The 12587-nt window shown below is 47.8% G+C and overlaps 1 protein-coding gene across 2 annotated transcripts; it reads left to right on the top strand.

Moving 5' to 3' along the window:
* Window positions 1-7014: 7014 nt before the first annotated feature.
* prdm8b (PR domain containing 8b) lies at window positions 7015-12201 on the top strand. 2 transcript variants are annotated; one of them, XM_029162546.3, is made up of 5 exons: window positions 7015-7124; window positions 7156-7400; window positions 9526-9750; window positions 10027-10258; window positions 10345-12201. In XM_029162546.3, the coding sequence occupies exons 3-5, from the start codon at window positions 9532-9534 to the stop codon at window positions 11598-11600; spliced, it is 1707 nt and encodes a 568-aa protein (XP_029018379.1). In that variant the 5' UTR covers window positions 7015-7124; window positions 7156-7400; window positions 9526-9531; the 3' UTR covers window positions 11601-12201. The 2 variants fall into 2 exon arrangements, with proteins under 2 accessions (XP_029018379.1, XP_040928266.1); XM_041072332.2 differs by having other exon boundaries at window positions 7073-7400.
* Window positions 12202-12587: the final 386 nt, after the last annotated feature.

Genomic DNA, 12587 nt, shown 5'->3' with positions numbered 1-12587 from the left:
GAGGATCTTCTCAGCATTTCTGACCGGCTCAGGCTTTTATTCTTTGGATTTGTCAGCTGATTCCACTCTCCGCCTGTGCGTGATGACACTGTGATGCACACGGAGTGCAGGGATTCTGGGACGAGCCACACACCTGAAACGGTGCTGCTGTCGTTATTATGCAGGGCTGCTGTAGGTAGAGAAGAGCCTACAATTAAATCAGACCAGTGACAAAACAAGTGGAAGAGAACTTGTGATTAATTTAATTAATTTATTATTAGTTAAGGACTATTTCAGATTATTCTAGATAATCTAAGTTGAACGTTGAAGCTCGGTTGTTGCAGATGGTTGTTTGATGGTATATTTATATAAAACAGCTGTAGTGTTGCTTTTTTATTTAATACATGCAGACTTGGACCCCATGGTTTTATTTAATTCATTCATTGTTCTTTCCTCCAAGTCCAAACTACTGCTTCATCCTGGAACCTTTCTGCGGCTGGTGACGGGTGAAGCCATGGTCCTGCTCTCAGAAGCTGACAGAAGCAGACGTGCAGGCCTCTCCCCAAAGTGTGCTTTTGCTTTTGCTTTTGTGTGTGGGGCCGTGGAGGAGGACGCCCTGAGGGCACAGGGACCTGGAACATGCAGCCTCAGTCCAGCGCCGGGCCGTGAGCGGCTCTGGCAGCTTGCCTGGGGTGGAAGTGGGGGGGGGGGGGGGGGGGGGGGCTGCGCTCGCTGCTCTCACCCATTTGGGACACACAAGCACACTGTCTGCCTGCGCTGATGGAAACGATTTTGTCACTTTATTTTTGGAAGCGCACAAGCCACAGAAGGGAAAGTTGGAATTCACAGCCTCCAAATTCATCCAGAACACAGTCAGAACCCAGCGAGAACTACCTGCTCGGGTTTAATGGCTGGACAGAAAATGCAGAAAATGTGTCAGCGTGCCTTTGACAGCATCCCAAAAAGAATCACCTTCAAATCAGGCAGCAGGTTGTTCTCAGCTTCTGGCAGCGGAGATGAGGAGCAACGAGCGGGATTCACAGGCAGCAAATGTGAGAGGAAGCTGGGTCAGCGCCGCGTCCGAGGCTGGTGGTCAGCACAAACACAAGCTCAACTCTGACTCCTGATTTACGACGCCGCCGCTCGGTGTGTCTGGAGTTTGTGGGTCCCGTGGAGTCGGCGGCGCATGAAGCCACGCGTTGGACGGGGACGAAGAACAAATCTGGATGTGGACTCAAGTATCTGGTGTGAAAACACCCGTGACGGACCGAGCCCGGTCCTCTGGACCGCGCCCAGGTGTGACAGCAGCTCTCACACGTCGCCCATTGTATCAGATTCTCAGGGCAGTCGGCCTGAAAACGCCAGAGCCGAGAGCATCACACCTACACTTGGTTTTCCTGGAAGAGACTGTGAGCTGCGTGCGATGATGGGCTCAGATTCTCATTTTACAGGCAGACAGAACAATGTCATTTAGAGACTAATGAGAGCTTTTACCCTGCTTCACCATAAGGTTCCAAGACAGAAAACCACAAAGGGTTTTAGCCTCAAATCATTAATAACTGATAACTGAGTTACGATCTGATATGCAGGAAATTTGGAAAAGCCGCACAATACACTTTTGTACTGAAATATGTTTTAATGTCTCCTATCATTTTTATTGAAAATATTTAAGTTGGTTAAAAGATTTATATAATGAACATAAATTAAATCTTTCAACTTTATATGAGTGCAGTTCATGGATGAACTGGTAAAAGTTCTCATAAGCCACTGTTGAACTTCCCAGGATGCATTGCGACTTTAAGCTGTTCGTGTGGACTGAAAACGGGCCGAGGACGGACCCTGCGTAGCTCTCAGTGGTTCCTGTTGGTCCTGAGTGACAGGTGATGCTGCAGACCGCGTCAGGCTGAGCCCGGGTTCCTGGAGGTTCCGTGTCTCCGTGTCTCTCCCTCAGTCGTCTTTGTGTCTTCTGTCTTATTCCTCTTTCATTCTGTTTCTGTCTCTTTGTAGTTCGAGCACCAGAAGCTGAGGAGAGAAGAGTCCAAGTCAGCCAACAAAGCTATTGAAGCAGTGCGTCCTAACGTCCTAGACTCCAAGAAGAAGAGAGAGAGAGAAGAGAGAGAGAGAGAAGAAGAGAGAGGAAAGAAGAGAGAGAGAGAGAAGAGAGAGAGAAAGAGAAGAGAGAAGAGAGAGAGAGAGAGAGAGAGAGCGAGAGGCGAGAGAGAGATAGCGAAGATAGAGACGAGCAGAAATAGTCCATAGAGAGAGAGTAGAGATGTAGATCCTCTATTAACTCCCCCTCTCTCTCTCTCTCTCTCTCTCTCTCTCTCTCTCTCTCTCTCTCTCCCTCTCTCTCTCTCTCTCTCTCTCTCTCTCTCTCTCCCTCTGTTCAGGCCTTGCTGTGTTTTTGGGCAGTTACTACTGACCATCATGAACGTCATTGCCAATTTTTGTGAAAACTGGCACATATGGCAGCTGAAGTGCCATATGCCATACAGAATATTTTTTGGCCGTTTCCCCCATTTGTATAATCGCTGGATCCGGTATAAAAGTGGCTCATTATTAATTCATTCCTTCCCAGTTATTTTTTTTCCTTTTCAGTTCCCTTTTGTGTTTTTCTGCTTTTTTTCTGCTGTTCCTTCATTTGCGTCCAGGTCCGTGTGATGTCTGTGTGGACAGGAGCGACAAGTTAATTTAACATGCTGTATGAGGATTAAAGTGTTTGCTTAATGCTAAGATGAATGTGGGGATTCCTGCCAGCTCCGGTCCGTCTTTAAGCGTCCTTCGCGTGTGAATTCTGCTCGGCTGTCGCTCAAGTTGGTGAAATGCATCAAACCCAGCTCGACGGCAGCAAAGACAGTTACTGCTGTTTTACTGCATTTAACACAGGCCACACAGGCTGGGTGCATCCTCACAGCCCCGGGTCCTGAACCTGAACACCTTCAGCTCTCATTAACAGGTGAGACTGGGCTGAAGGGAGTCACTGCAGCGAGTCCAACCTCATGGGAGCGACAGACATGTTTCTGGACCACGGCGGCTTCCATGGCAGAGACGTCTCAGGCTTTGGATACACACACGGCGCTTGTTAGTGGGATCAATTGTTGGTTTTGGCCTCGTCGCCGTGTTTGTTCATCGAAACAAAACAGAAAATGATCCTCCTCATACTGTAAAAACTGCCTCTTTGTCAGATTCTTGCCTTTTATTAGTGACGAGTGCTGATTCATCCTCCAGGATGCGGAGCCAAAAGCTGGAAACATCACTTCCTGTGCGGCCGCCTGAGGAGCCGCCTGGAGCGGCTGGAGGTTGACTCACCGTTACATCACCCAGCGAGCCTTTATATAAACCTGGGCCTGTTCTGCTCCTCCTCAGCTTCACAGGACTCACACAACGTCCCATCCCACATTCGCCGCCTGTCTCTTCCCTCTCCTCTTCTGCCCTCCATCGGAGAGCGGCAGCAAGCTCTTTGCTGTGGTTCGGCTCTGAACTCGGAGCCAGATTCCTCCTTTGACTCGTGAGCAGTGATTGTGGAGAGACGGAGGCTGGATCTAAACCACTGATGCCCCAGTACCAGTACAGCACGTCTGCCTGTAACGCAGTCACTTCAGTTTGACCCAGACACGCAAAAACACAATAAACCATTTGAACCTACACATTCTATTCATATTTTCCTTCATATTCAGCAGCAGACTGTTCCTCAGTGCGGTGCCAGTAGAAGAAAGCAACTTCTGGCTGCAGCGTGAATTCAAGGCTCTTTACACGAACACAGAAACTGGCGCTGGTGTTGTGACCATCTTACGTGTGAACCATTGTTATCTGTGCTCGAGGCGATGCCCAGCGAGGCTGAGCTGCACGGGCGCAAGCCTCGCAGCCCGTTGTGTGATTTTAGAGAGTGTTTCCAGCACAACCTGGGCTTCGGCTCACACCAAGCAACACAAGTGAGTAAAATCAGCTCGATTCAAGTGGCAACAACTGACGAAACAGGTGGTGAAAGCATGAAGAGCTGGAGTCAGGGCAGCGAGAGCAGCCGCACAAAGAAATACTGATAAAAGCCTGCTCTCCGTCCTCCACAGCCACAATAACAGCACAGCGGCGTTTCGAAGACTTAGATCACCAATATTTATAATAGGGACAAAATCCTGATATAAACATAACAGGACGCGAGCAGCTCCTGGATTTGATTTGGTTTCTACATGTTTCTCAGCTTCACATCAGAATCAAGCACTTGGATAAAGTGTGTGTGTGTTGGGTTATTAAAAAAACATATTCACCTCCACGTATCAAAGCAAAGAGGGAGATTTTTAAAGCAGCTTTGTTGGAAACAATAACGGTCAACGCCTCCACAGCTCAGGGCTCTGACATCTGGGTGTTTTTCCTGTGATGTGTTTACCCATGGAAGATCAATGCCTTGGTCTCCTGCTGCTCTTTCTTCCCCTCCGCAGCACAAAACATGCCTAATATTTGATGAGACGCGGTGACAGGACGGCGGCGGCCGGGACTCAGCGCTGCCTGTCTGCTCAATCCATTTGTTGTCATTGTGGGGCCACGATGCACACACACACACACACACACACATACACACACACACACGCACACACACACACGCACGCACGCACGCACGCACACACACACGCACGCACGCGCACGCACGCACGCACACACAGATTAAAGGCAAAGTTTGCTTCTGAAGTTGTTTGTCTTTCCGTGTGGAAATATTCATGAACGCCTGTTGATCCATCATAAAAATATGATCCTGTCAGAAAGTCTTTGTATAATTGATGCCAGGGCATTTGTAAAGACAAGATAGTTCCCACAAGGTGATGCATGGCGGCTGTGAATTAATGATGCTGTGGGCATCAACCTGCTGCCCTCATGCACTATTGATTCCACAGGTAATTGAATCTGACTCAAACTTCATTCAGACAGTTTATACCGTCCTTTCAAATCTTCTGCTGTTTGTTCCTCCATCCATTCAAACGCTGAGCTTCCTGGAGAGAAGAACCGGAAACATGGATGAAACGAAGCGGGAACAAGATCAGAGCTGGACTGGGACAGATGACACAACTGGACCTGCCTGGGAGGCAACAGAGGCCCGGTTCTGTGCAGCCTCTGTTACGTTTTCTCCTGTTTCCCGCAGCAGGACAGACCTTCAAACCAGAGAGAGACCACGCGTCCAGGTGACTGTTCATCCACAGATTTCTGTTCATCTGTAATACACAGGGTGGCTTCAATATTTTAATTATTATAGTGAAAATTAAAAAGCAGCTAATTTTATTATTGTGTGGACAATTAAGTGTTGCCTTTAATCTAATGTTGGGCCTTAAAAACAATAATAATAGTGAAAAAACTAATAATGATGCTGGACTTCGCCATCACACCATCGTTTCCTCTCCCTGAACACACGCACGCACGCACGCACGCACACACACACACACACACACACACACACACACACACACACACACACACACACACACACACACACACACACACACACACTTGCTGTCCCTCAGCTCCCTGGATGTGACTCTGCTCACTTTCATTCTAGAAAGACATATTCACACATATTTCATTAAAATGGAAAACTACATATACTGTTAATAAAATATGTAATACTGCAGAAATATTAAATAATAAAATAATACAATTATTTAAATATGGAAAATGTCTGTAAATGGAAAAAAGAATCAGGTTGGTAACAGGAGGCTCAGTGAAACCACTGAATTAAATACATACATTCTTTTTACATCTGAATTAATTTTCCCAAAGACGAAGTCGACTAATGACTCGGTCTTTCACAACCACAGATTGTAAAGTCTGAGAAAACTCTCCAGAGCTGACAGCGTCTCCACTGTGTCAGTTTGTTCCCTGTGCAGTATTTGGGGGACCTGATCAGGAGGCTTCAGCTGGTCCAGCTCCCATCCAACCTCCTTCACACGGTACAACCACAGATCCGGAATCTCACAATAAAGACGAGAAAGAAGCCAACAGTGGAAAACACCGCTCGCAGCTGAACCCAAATACATCACACGCTCATAAATGACTGAACCGTCTTCACATTCAGCACCTGAACAACTCAGGTTTATTGTCAGAGTCTGTTCCTCAGCTCGTCTGCACCTGGAACACACCAGTGTGAGCCTTCAGCTGCACAGAGACCACGGCAGTCTCACTGTGACCTTTGACCTTCCTGCTCATGTTGAAACGATGTGGCCCTTAAATGCAGTCACTGAACTGAATGATTTCAATTTATCTGATGCAACATTTAATTTTTTCATTAGTATTTTCATTTCCATCCTGTTTCAGGGATTTCAGTGAAATAAAATAGTTATTATTTTACTCTAACACCATTTATTTTGTGGAGATTGCATTTTTCAGCCTTTAATAATATTAAATGTAAATAAGACTAAAGAAGTGATGTTTAACAAAAAAGGCCTTTTACTACACTGATGAGCAATAAGGATTAAAGGTTTTAAAGACTCTGTCCCTTAAAGACACAAGAAGCTAAATCAACCTCCCAACATCAGCGCTGCTACCGAGCCTTTCCTCATCAAGCTAAGCTCCATTCATTGCATGCAGATTATACACTGGCGCCCCCTAAATGCGCCTCGACACAGTACAGACAGCGGCGGCGGCGGCGGCGGCGGGGCTTCGCCGCGTGCGGCCGCTCGGGCCGCGCGTAAAACGGATGGAGACGGTGGCGCGCGGATCTGACGGAGGAGCGGAGAGGAGGTTAGGACGGTGATCAGAGATACAGGCCACGGTGCCTAAAGAAGCAAATAATAACAACAACAACAACAACAACAATAATAATAACAATTCTCTATTTGAAAACAGTTTTGTACCTTAGTTCCTGACTGTTTCCTGCCTTCCTCTACTTAAACCCCACTTTATTCTAATACAACCTCCAACTATTGTGATTAGAATTACAATAATAATGGGGAGGGGGCGGTGTGTGTGTGTGTGTGTGTGTGTGTGGGGGGGGGGGTCTTTATCCCTCTGCGCGTCCATAAATCGCATCAAATGACAGTCGGCCAGTGAAGAGTTAAAGGGAGGAGACGGAGAGTGACACGCCTCATTGGGTAGATTATGTGCCGCAAACAAAAAGTGTGTGTCGGCGCGCCAGTCAGCCAGAGCAGCGGCCCCATCTGCGCGTCTCTCTCTCCGCCGCCCTGTTCCCCGCAGCTCTCTCTCCCCGTCGGTCACTCCCAGCCTCGACGCGTATCTGCAGCAGCGGCGCTGTCACTGTCGCCGCACCGGGGGGGATGTACTGACACTACGGAGCGAACCGGGAGCGCGCCACCGGCACCGGCACCGGCACCTCCGCCCGCGCCCCCTGCGTGGTAACGGGCTGCTTCCTTCTGCACACGGCTTTTGACTCGCAGCGTCGCTCGCCCTGTGGATTATTGTTGCTCTCCGTCGACTGAAAGGTAGGTTTGTGTGTGCTTCTGTGGCGGCAGCGGGTTTAGAGCAGCGCAGAGGAGGACGGTTCCTCGGTTGGTTTTACGCGCACGCGCTGCCACTCATCCTGCAGTTGCGGAAAGTGGCGCAAAGGGAAACGAGAAAACCAGACGCAGACGTCTGCGCGCCGCATAGAAGCGCGTTTTTCAGCCCAGCGCTAATTCCGCACAGTTTCAGCCGGTGGGTGACTCGCCCCGTCCGCTCGGACCCCCCCCCCCCCACACACACACACACAGCGGCTTATGGATGCACGAACCTGCTTCTGTGCCCTTTCTTAGTTGAACCTGGTCACAGATATCGCTCACATCTTGTTCGTATTTTTTCCCATTTCTAGCTTGAAAACATAAAAGTACGGTACCGGAAACAAACTGTTTGGATTCGCAGCGCAGCGTCAGAACGTCTAATTTACTGTGCGCAAAATGTTCCACAGAAACGCTCCGTGCCGAGGAAGGTTTAAAAATACAAACAGGGCTGAATGTTCTTAAGTTATAATTATCCATTAGTATTTTAATTAATTGGTTTAGTTCAACACAACGAGTCGCGAGATTAAACAACCACAAACAAGACACAGACCAGAGCTAATTAAAGTGCTTCATTTCAACCCTTTTCTCTCTGAAGTGAATTATTTTGCGCAATTGTCAGAAGAGAAAAAGCAAAGTTTCCAACTGGATCTCTTCCTCTTATACTTTCTACATGCTAATTATTTTAAAGTCGCAGCAAAAGTTATGATGTGGTTGTAACGAATTTATTACATGCTGTAAATTGATAAGAGGAAAATCAAACATTGAAATTAATCGCATAGTAAACGTCAGTCGCGCTACAGGCCCAAAGGCGGCGTGAGGGTTGTTTTTAAACCCTTTGTACAACAATATTTCAGAGAACAACGCGATTATTTACCAATTTGCTTTTATTTATTTTGAAATGATCTGAGTTTAATTTACGGTGGAACAAGTGCGAGCGTCGTGTGTTTGTTTCCGCGTTTCAGAGAATGAGGGAGGAGAAGAGGAGTGAACGGCGTCTAAACACGCGCTCAGAGGTTAGAAAAGGCAGAAAAGAAATAATTAACTGGTCGTGCTGCTTTAATTACAGTCTCAGAGGGGAAAGTGGTGGATTATGGTAATGAGGCGACATACGCTGCCGCTTGTAGAAAGGAGAGAAAGGTTGGCTGACATGAAATCACTGACTTTGACAGTCCACTTGAAACCCATTGGACACGCTCCTCACATTGGACACGCACGGAGCTCAGCGGCTGCTCGCAGGCGCTGTGGTTTTATTAGCAAGAGGAATAAAGATCTGCACAAACGGATTGTTGTTACTACAATACCACTACAAATAATAATAATAATAACTAAAAATAATAATGCTTGAGGAGAAGCTTCTAGTATCATTTCAATCCTTTGTGAAAGTGTGTACTTACAAAAGGCCAGCACAAAGCGCTAACAACCACAAACACTTTTACTACACATTTTCAGTAATATTATTGGATTTAATTTAGTTTTTAAATCATGACATAGAACGCCTATAAAATAGAGTCCTGAATTTATACAATACAATAATGACAAGCAGGATAATTGTACAACAAAAAATATGGAAAACCTTTAGTCCAGTTTATAGTTTCCTAAATAATAATAATAGTATACAAGATATTAACAACAACAGCAATAATAAAAAATAAAATAATAATAACAATAATAAACCACATAATAATAATAATAATAATAATAATAATAATAATAATAATAATAATAATAATAATAAAGGGTTCTGAAAAATATTATTAAATTCACTATGGGAAACCGTATCATCAATATGCTGAAGGTGATGCCGTTATTACGAGGGTTGAATTAATTAGAAAGCCTGGCCAAAAAAAAAAACGCCGGCTCCCAATCGACGCCCCTGACAGCTGGTTTAGTCAATCTGTCTAGAAAAAGATTTATTTGCTATCAGCGGGGATGGAGCAGAGTAAATACACCACAACCAGTTTACGCAGCGTAGCTGTTCAGTTCTGGCTGGTTTCCGCCTAAAAGAGTCCAGACCCAGAGTGAGGGTTCGGAACGTGTTTCCCGCTGTCTGACGCGCTTCCTCTGTGTGCAGCGTGAAATGGAGGAGTCCAGCTCGCAGAAGTTGGCGTGGGACGGAGACGCCAAAGCGGTGCAGCAGTGTCTGACGGACATCTTCACCAGCGTCTACACCACCTGCGACATCCCGGAGAACGCCATCTTCGGCCCGTGCGTTCTGAGCCACACGTCGCTCTACGACAGCATCGCCTTCATCGCCCTGAAATCCACCGACAAACGCACAGCGCCTTACATCTTCCGGGTGCGTGGACTCACCACTTATTAACACACACGTTGGATTGTTGTTTAGGGCGAAAGGTGAAATACATTTTCTGCCAGTTACCAACTAAAGAGCTTTATTCCTTCCACTGTGACAGTGAAGAACAGTCATCTGTCGAAAGAACACATGAATCTATATTTCCTTCATGAATCCAATATTTTAGAATATTTGTCATATTGCTGCATGAGGAGTTGTGAGGGTGAAGGAAAGTCAGGCCCATCGAGGCCCGTTCTAACCGTGCGCATCGGTTCTGTTCAGGTGGACACATCCGCGGCCAACAGCACCTCCGAGGGCTTGATGTGGCTGCGTCTGGTTCAGTCGGCCCGGGACAAGGAGGAACAGAACCTGGAGGCGTACGTGAAGAACGGGCAGCTCTTCTACCACTCGCTGCGTCGGATCGAGAAGGACGAGGAGCTGCTGGTGTGGTACGGCAAAGACCTCACGGACCTGCTGCTGCTCAGCGCCAGCCGAGCGCCGCCCAAGAGCAAAGGTGAGTTTGCCGGGTCGCTGAACCGCCCACGCGCCGGCCGGGCACCTCGTTTCCTCAGGGCTCATCGTGGTCTGTCCTCCCCCCAGGTTCGTCCCACCACTCGTGCCCAGACTGCAGCCAGCGCTTCCAGTTCGAGTTCCCCTACTTGGCCCACCTGCGCTTCCGCTGCACCAAAAGACTGCAGACCATCACAGGGGCTGACGAGGAGCCCAGCAAGGAGCCCGGCGCCGAGCGACCAAACACAACTCCAACCAGGACCAGCCCCAAACTGGGCCGCTCCGAGGGCTTCGTCAGCCCCCAGGACAGCAACAAACCCTCCACAGACTTTCACAACCTGGCCAGGGATCTAGAAAACAACCGGACCAGTCCACCGAGCGACAAGGAGGCCGAGATCTGCAGCGAGAGCTCGGGGAAGAGGAAGTTTTCGGACGTGGACGACAGGGAGTGCCGAGCGCCTGGCCTCCCCCAGACCAAGTCCAAGGATGAGCTGGCCACGTCGGCCCAGAACTACAGAGGCGTGTACGGCCTGGAGGAGAACCACAGGGCCTTCTCCCCGCCGGGCTCCACAGAACTCAGTGAGGGCAAGCGCAGTGCCTTCACCGAGGTCAAGAAGTCGGCCCAGAACCTCAAACACCACAGCGGCAGCAAAAACCTGCCGAGCGCCAACTCCGAGAACAAGGACGGCGGCCGCTCCGGCAGCACCCCCCCAGAGAAGCCGCTCAGCATCCGGCAGGTGCTGTCGGAGACGCAGCCGCCCCAGACCTCGCCCATGGGCAGCGCCTTCACCTCCGTGGGCCAGCAGGGCGGCGGCGGCGAGCGCAAGAGCGCCTTCAGCCAGCCGGCGCGGTCCTCCTTCTCCCAGATCTCACCGCTGGTGATGCCGCCCAAGCTGCTGGACTGCCACCCGGCCGTGGGCGACACCATCTCCTCCAACAGACTCTACCAGGCCGACCACCTGGCCGCCAAGCTGCAGGGCGCCGAGCTGGGGGCCAACTGCCCGGTGCCGGGCGGCATGGCCAAGCAGAACCCCTTCGTCTACGCCACCACCTTCTGGCCCAAGAACTCCGGAGCCATCCAGCTTCAGATGCCCTCGGCGCTCACCCTGCTCCCGCCCTCCTTCACCTCCCTTTGCTTGCCGGCGCAGAACTGGTGTGCCAAGTGCAACGCCTCCTTCCGCATGACCTCAGACTTGGTTTACCACATGCGCTCCCACCACAAAAAGGAGTACTCCATGGAGCCTCTGGTCAAGAGGCGGCGCGAGGAGAAACTCAAGTGCCCCATCTGCAACGAGTCCTTCCGGGAGCGACATCACCTGTCACGTCACATGACCTCCCATAACTGACTCACAGACTAGGAGGGACTAGGAGGGACAAACGGGGACCTCCGTGATCCTGCCTGGATTTAAGCCACTTCACCAGACACGAACACCCTTGCACTTGTTTTCACTTTGGACATTGATCTTCTGAATCCTTTTCAGTCCATCCACTTCTTCTCCCTGTAACAAAATGTCATGTTTGAGTGTATGCAAATGCGTTTTGACTTCAAGAGTGAATTTATTTATGAAGCACTTCTAAGTTTGAGAATAGCGTGTAAATGTACAGTAAGTTGAATTTTATATCATATAAATGCAAATATAGAGAAGAATTCCACATGTAGTCACACGTCACGCTTTGCAGCGGGTTTTTCATGATGTGATGGACATGGACACAAACTGGGGATATTATCAGACTATATTTCAGAGTGCATGTAATATTAAATAATATTGATTTAAGATGCAGTCTATACATTACCATGTAAATAGTTTGTTTATTTGGAATACAAAGTGTAATATTTTGTGTCAGTGGGGAATAGTTTCAGTGTTTCTTCCTTTTGCGGAAATTTACTACTTGATAGTTTATCTAATCATGTTGAATGCATTGACAATAAAATAGCTTTATTTTCAACTCTGGCCTTCCTGCAGTTTTTCATTACTCATTTTATTCTACCCTGGGCTTTATTTTGCATGCAAACAAAAATGAAAATAATATCTAACATTAATATTTGGTATCTTACATTATTATTTTTATCATAAAAATCCAAATTAATAAATGAAATTAAGTTAAATTTGGTTTAACTATTTGTGTCGTTATTTCTACATTTCCAAATTGTGACACAATAGATGAAATAAACAGAACAATAACAAATAAGAGACGTAGTACAAATCAAAATTAAGAGTGATTATTAATATCAAAAAGAATGAAGTGTATTTATTTTATTTACTTTTACAAAGATCATCACTCGCCTCAATAAAAAGCCGACCACGTGGATTCCTGCTTTTTGGTCGTTTTGC

The sequence above is a fragment of the Betta splendens genome, chromosome 9, assembly GCF_900634795.4.
Source record: "Betta splendens chromosome 9, fBetSpl5.4, whole genome shotgun sequence".
Lineage (NCBI taxonomy): Eukaryota > Metazoa > Chordata > Actinopteri > Anabantiformes > Osphronemidae > Betta > Betta splendens.
This window is presented reverse-complemented; position numbering and strand designations above follow the sequence as displayed.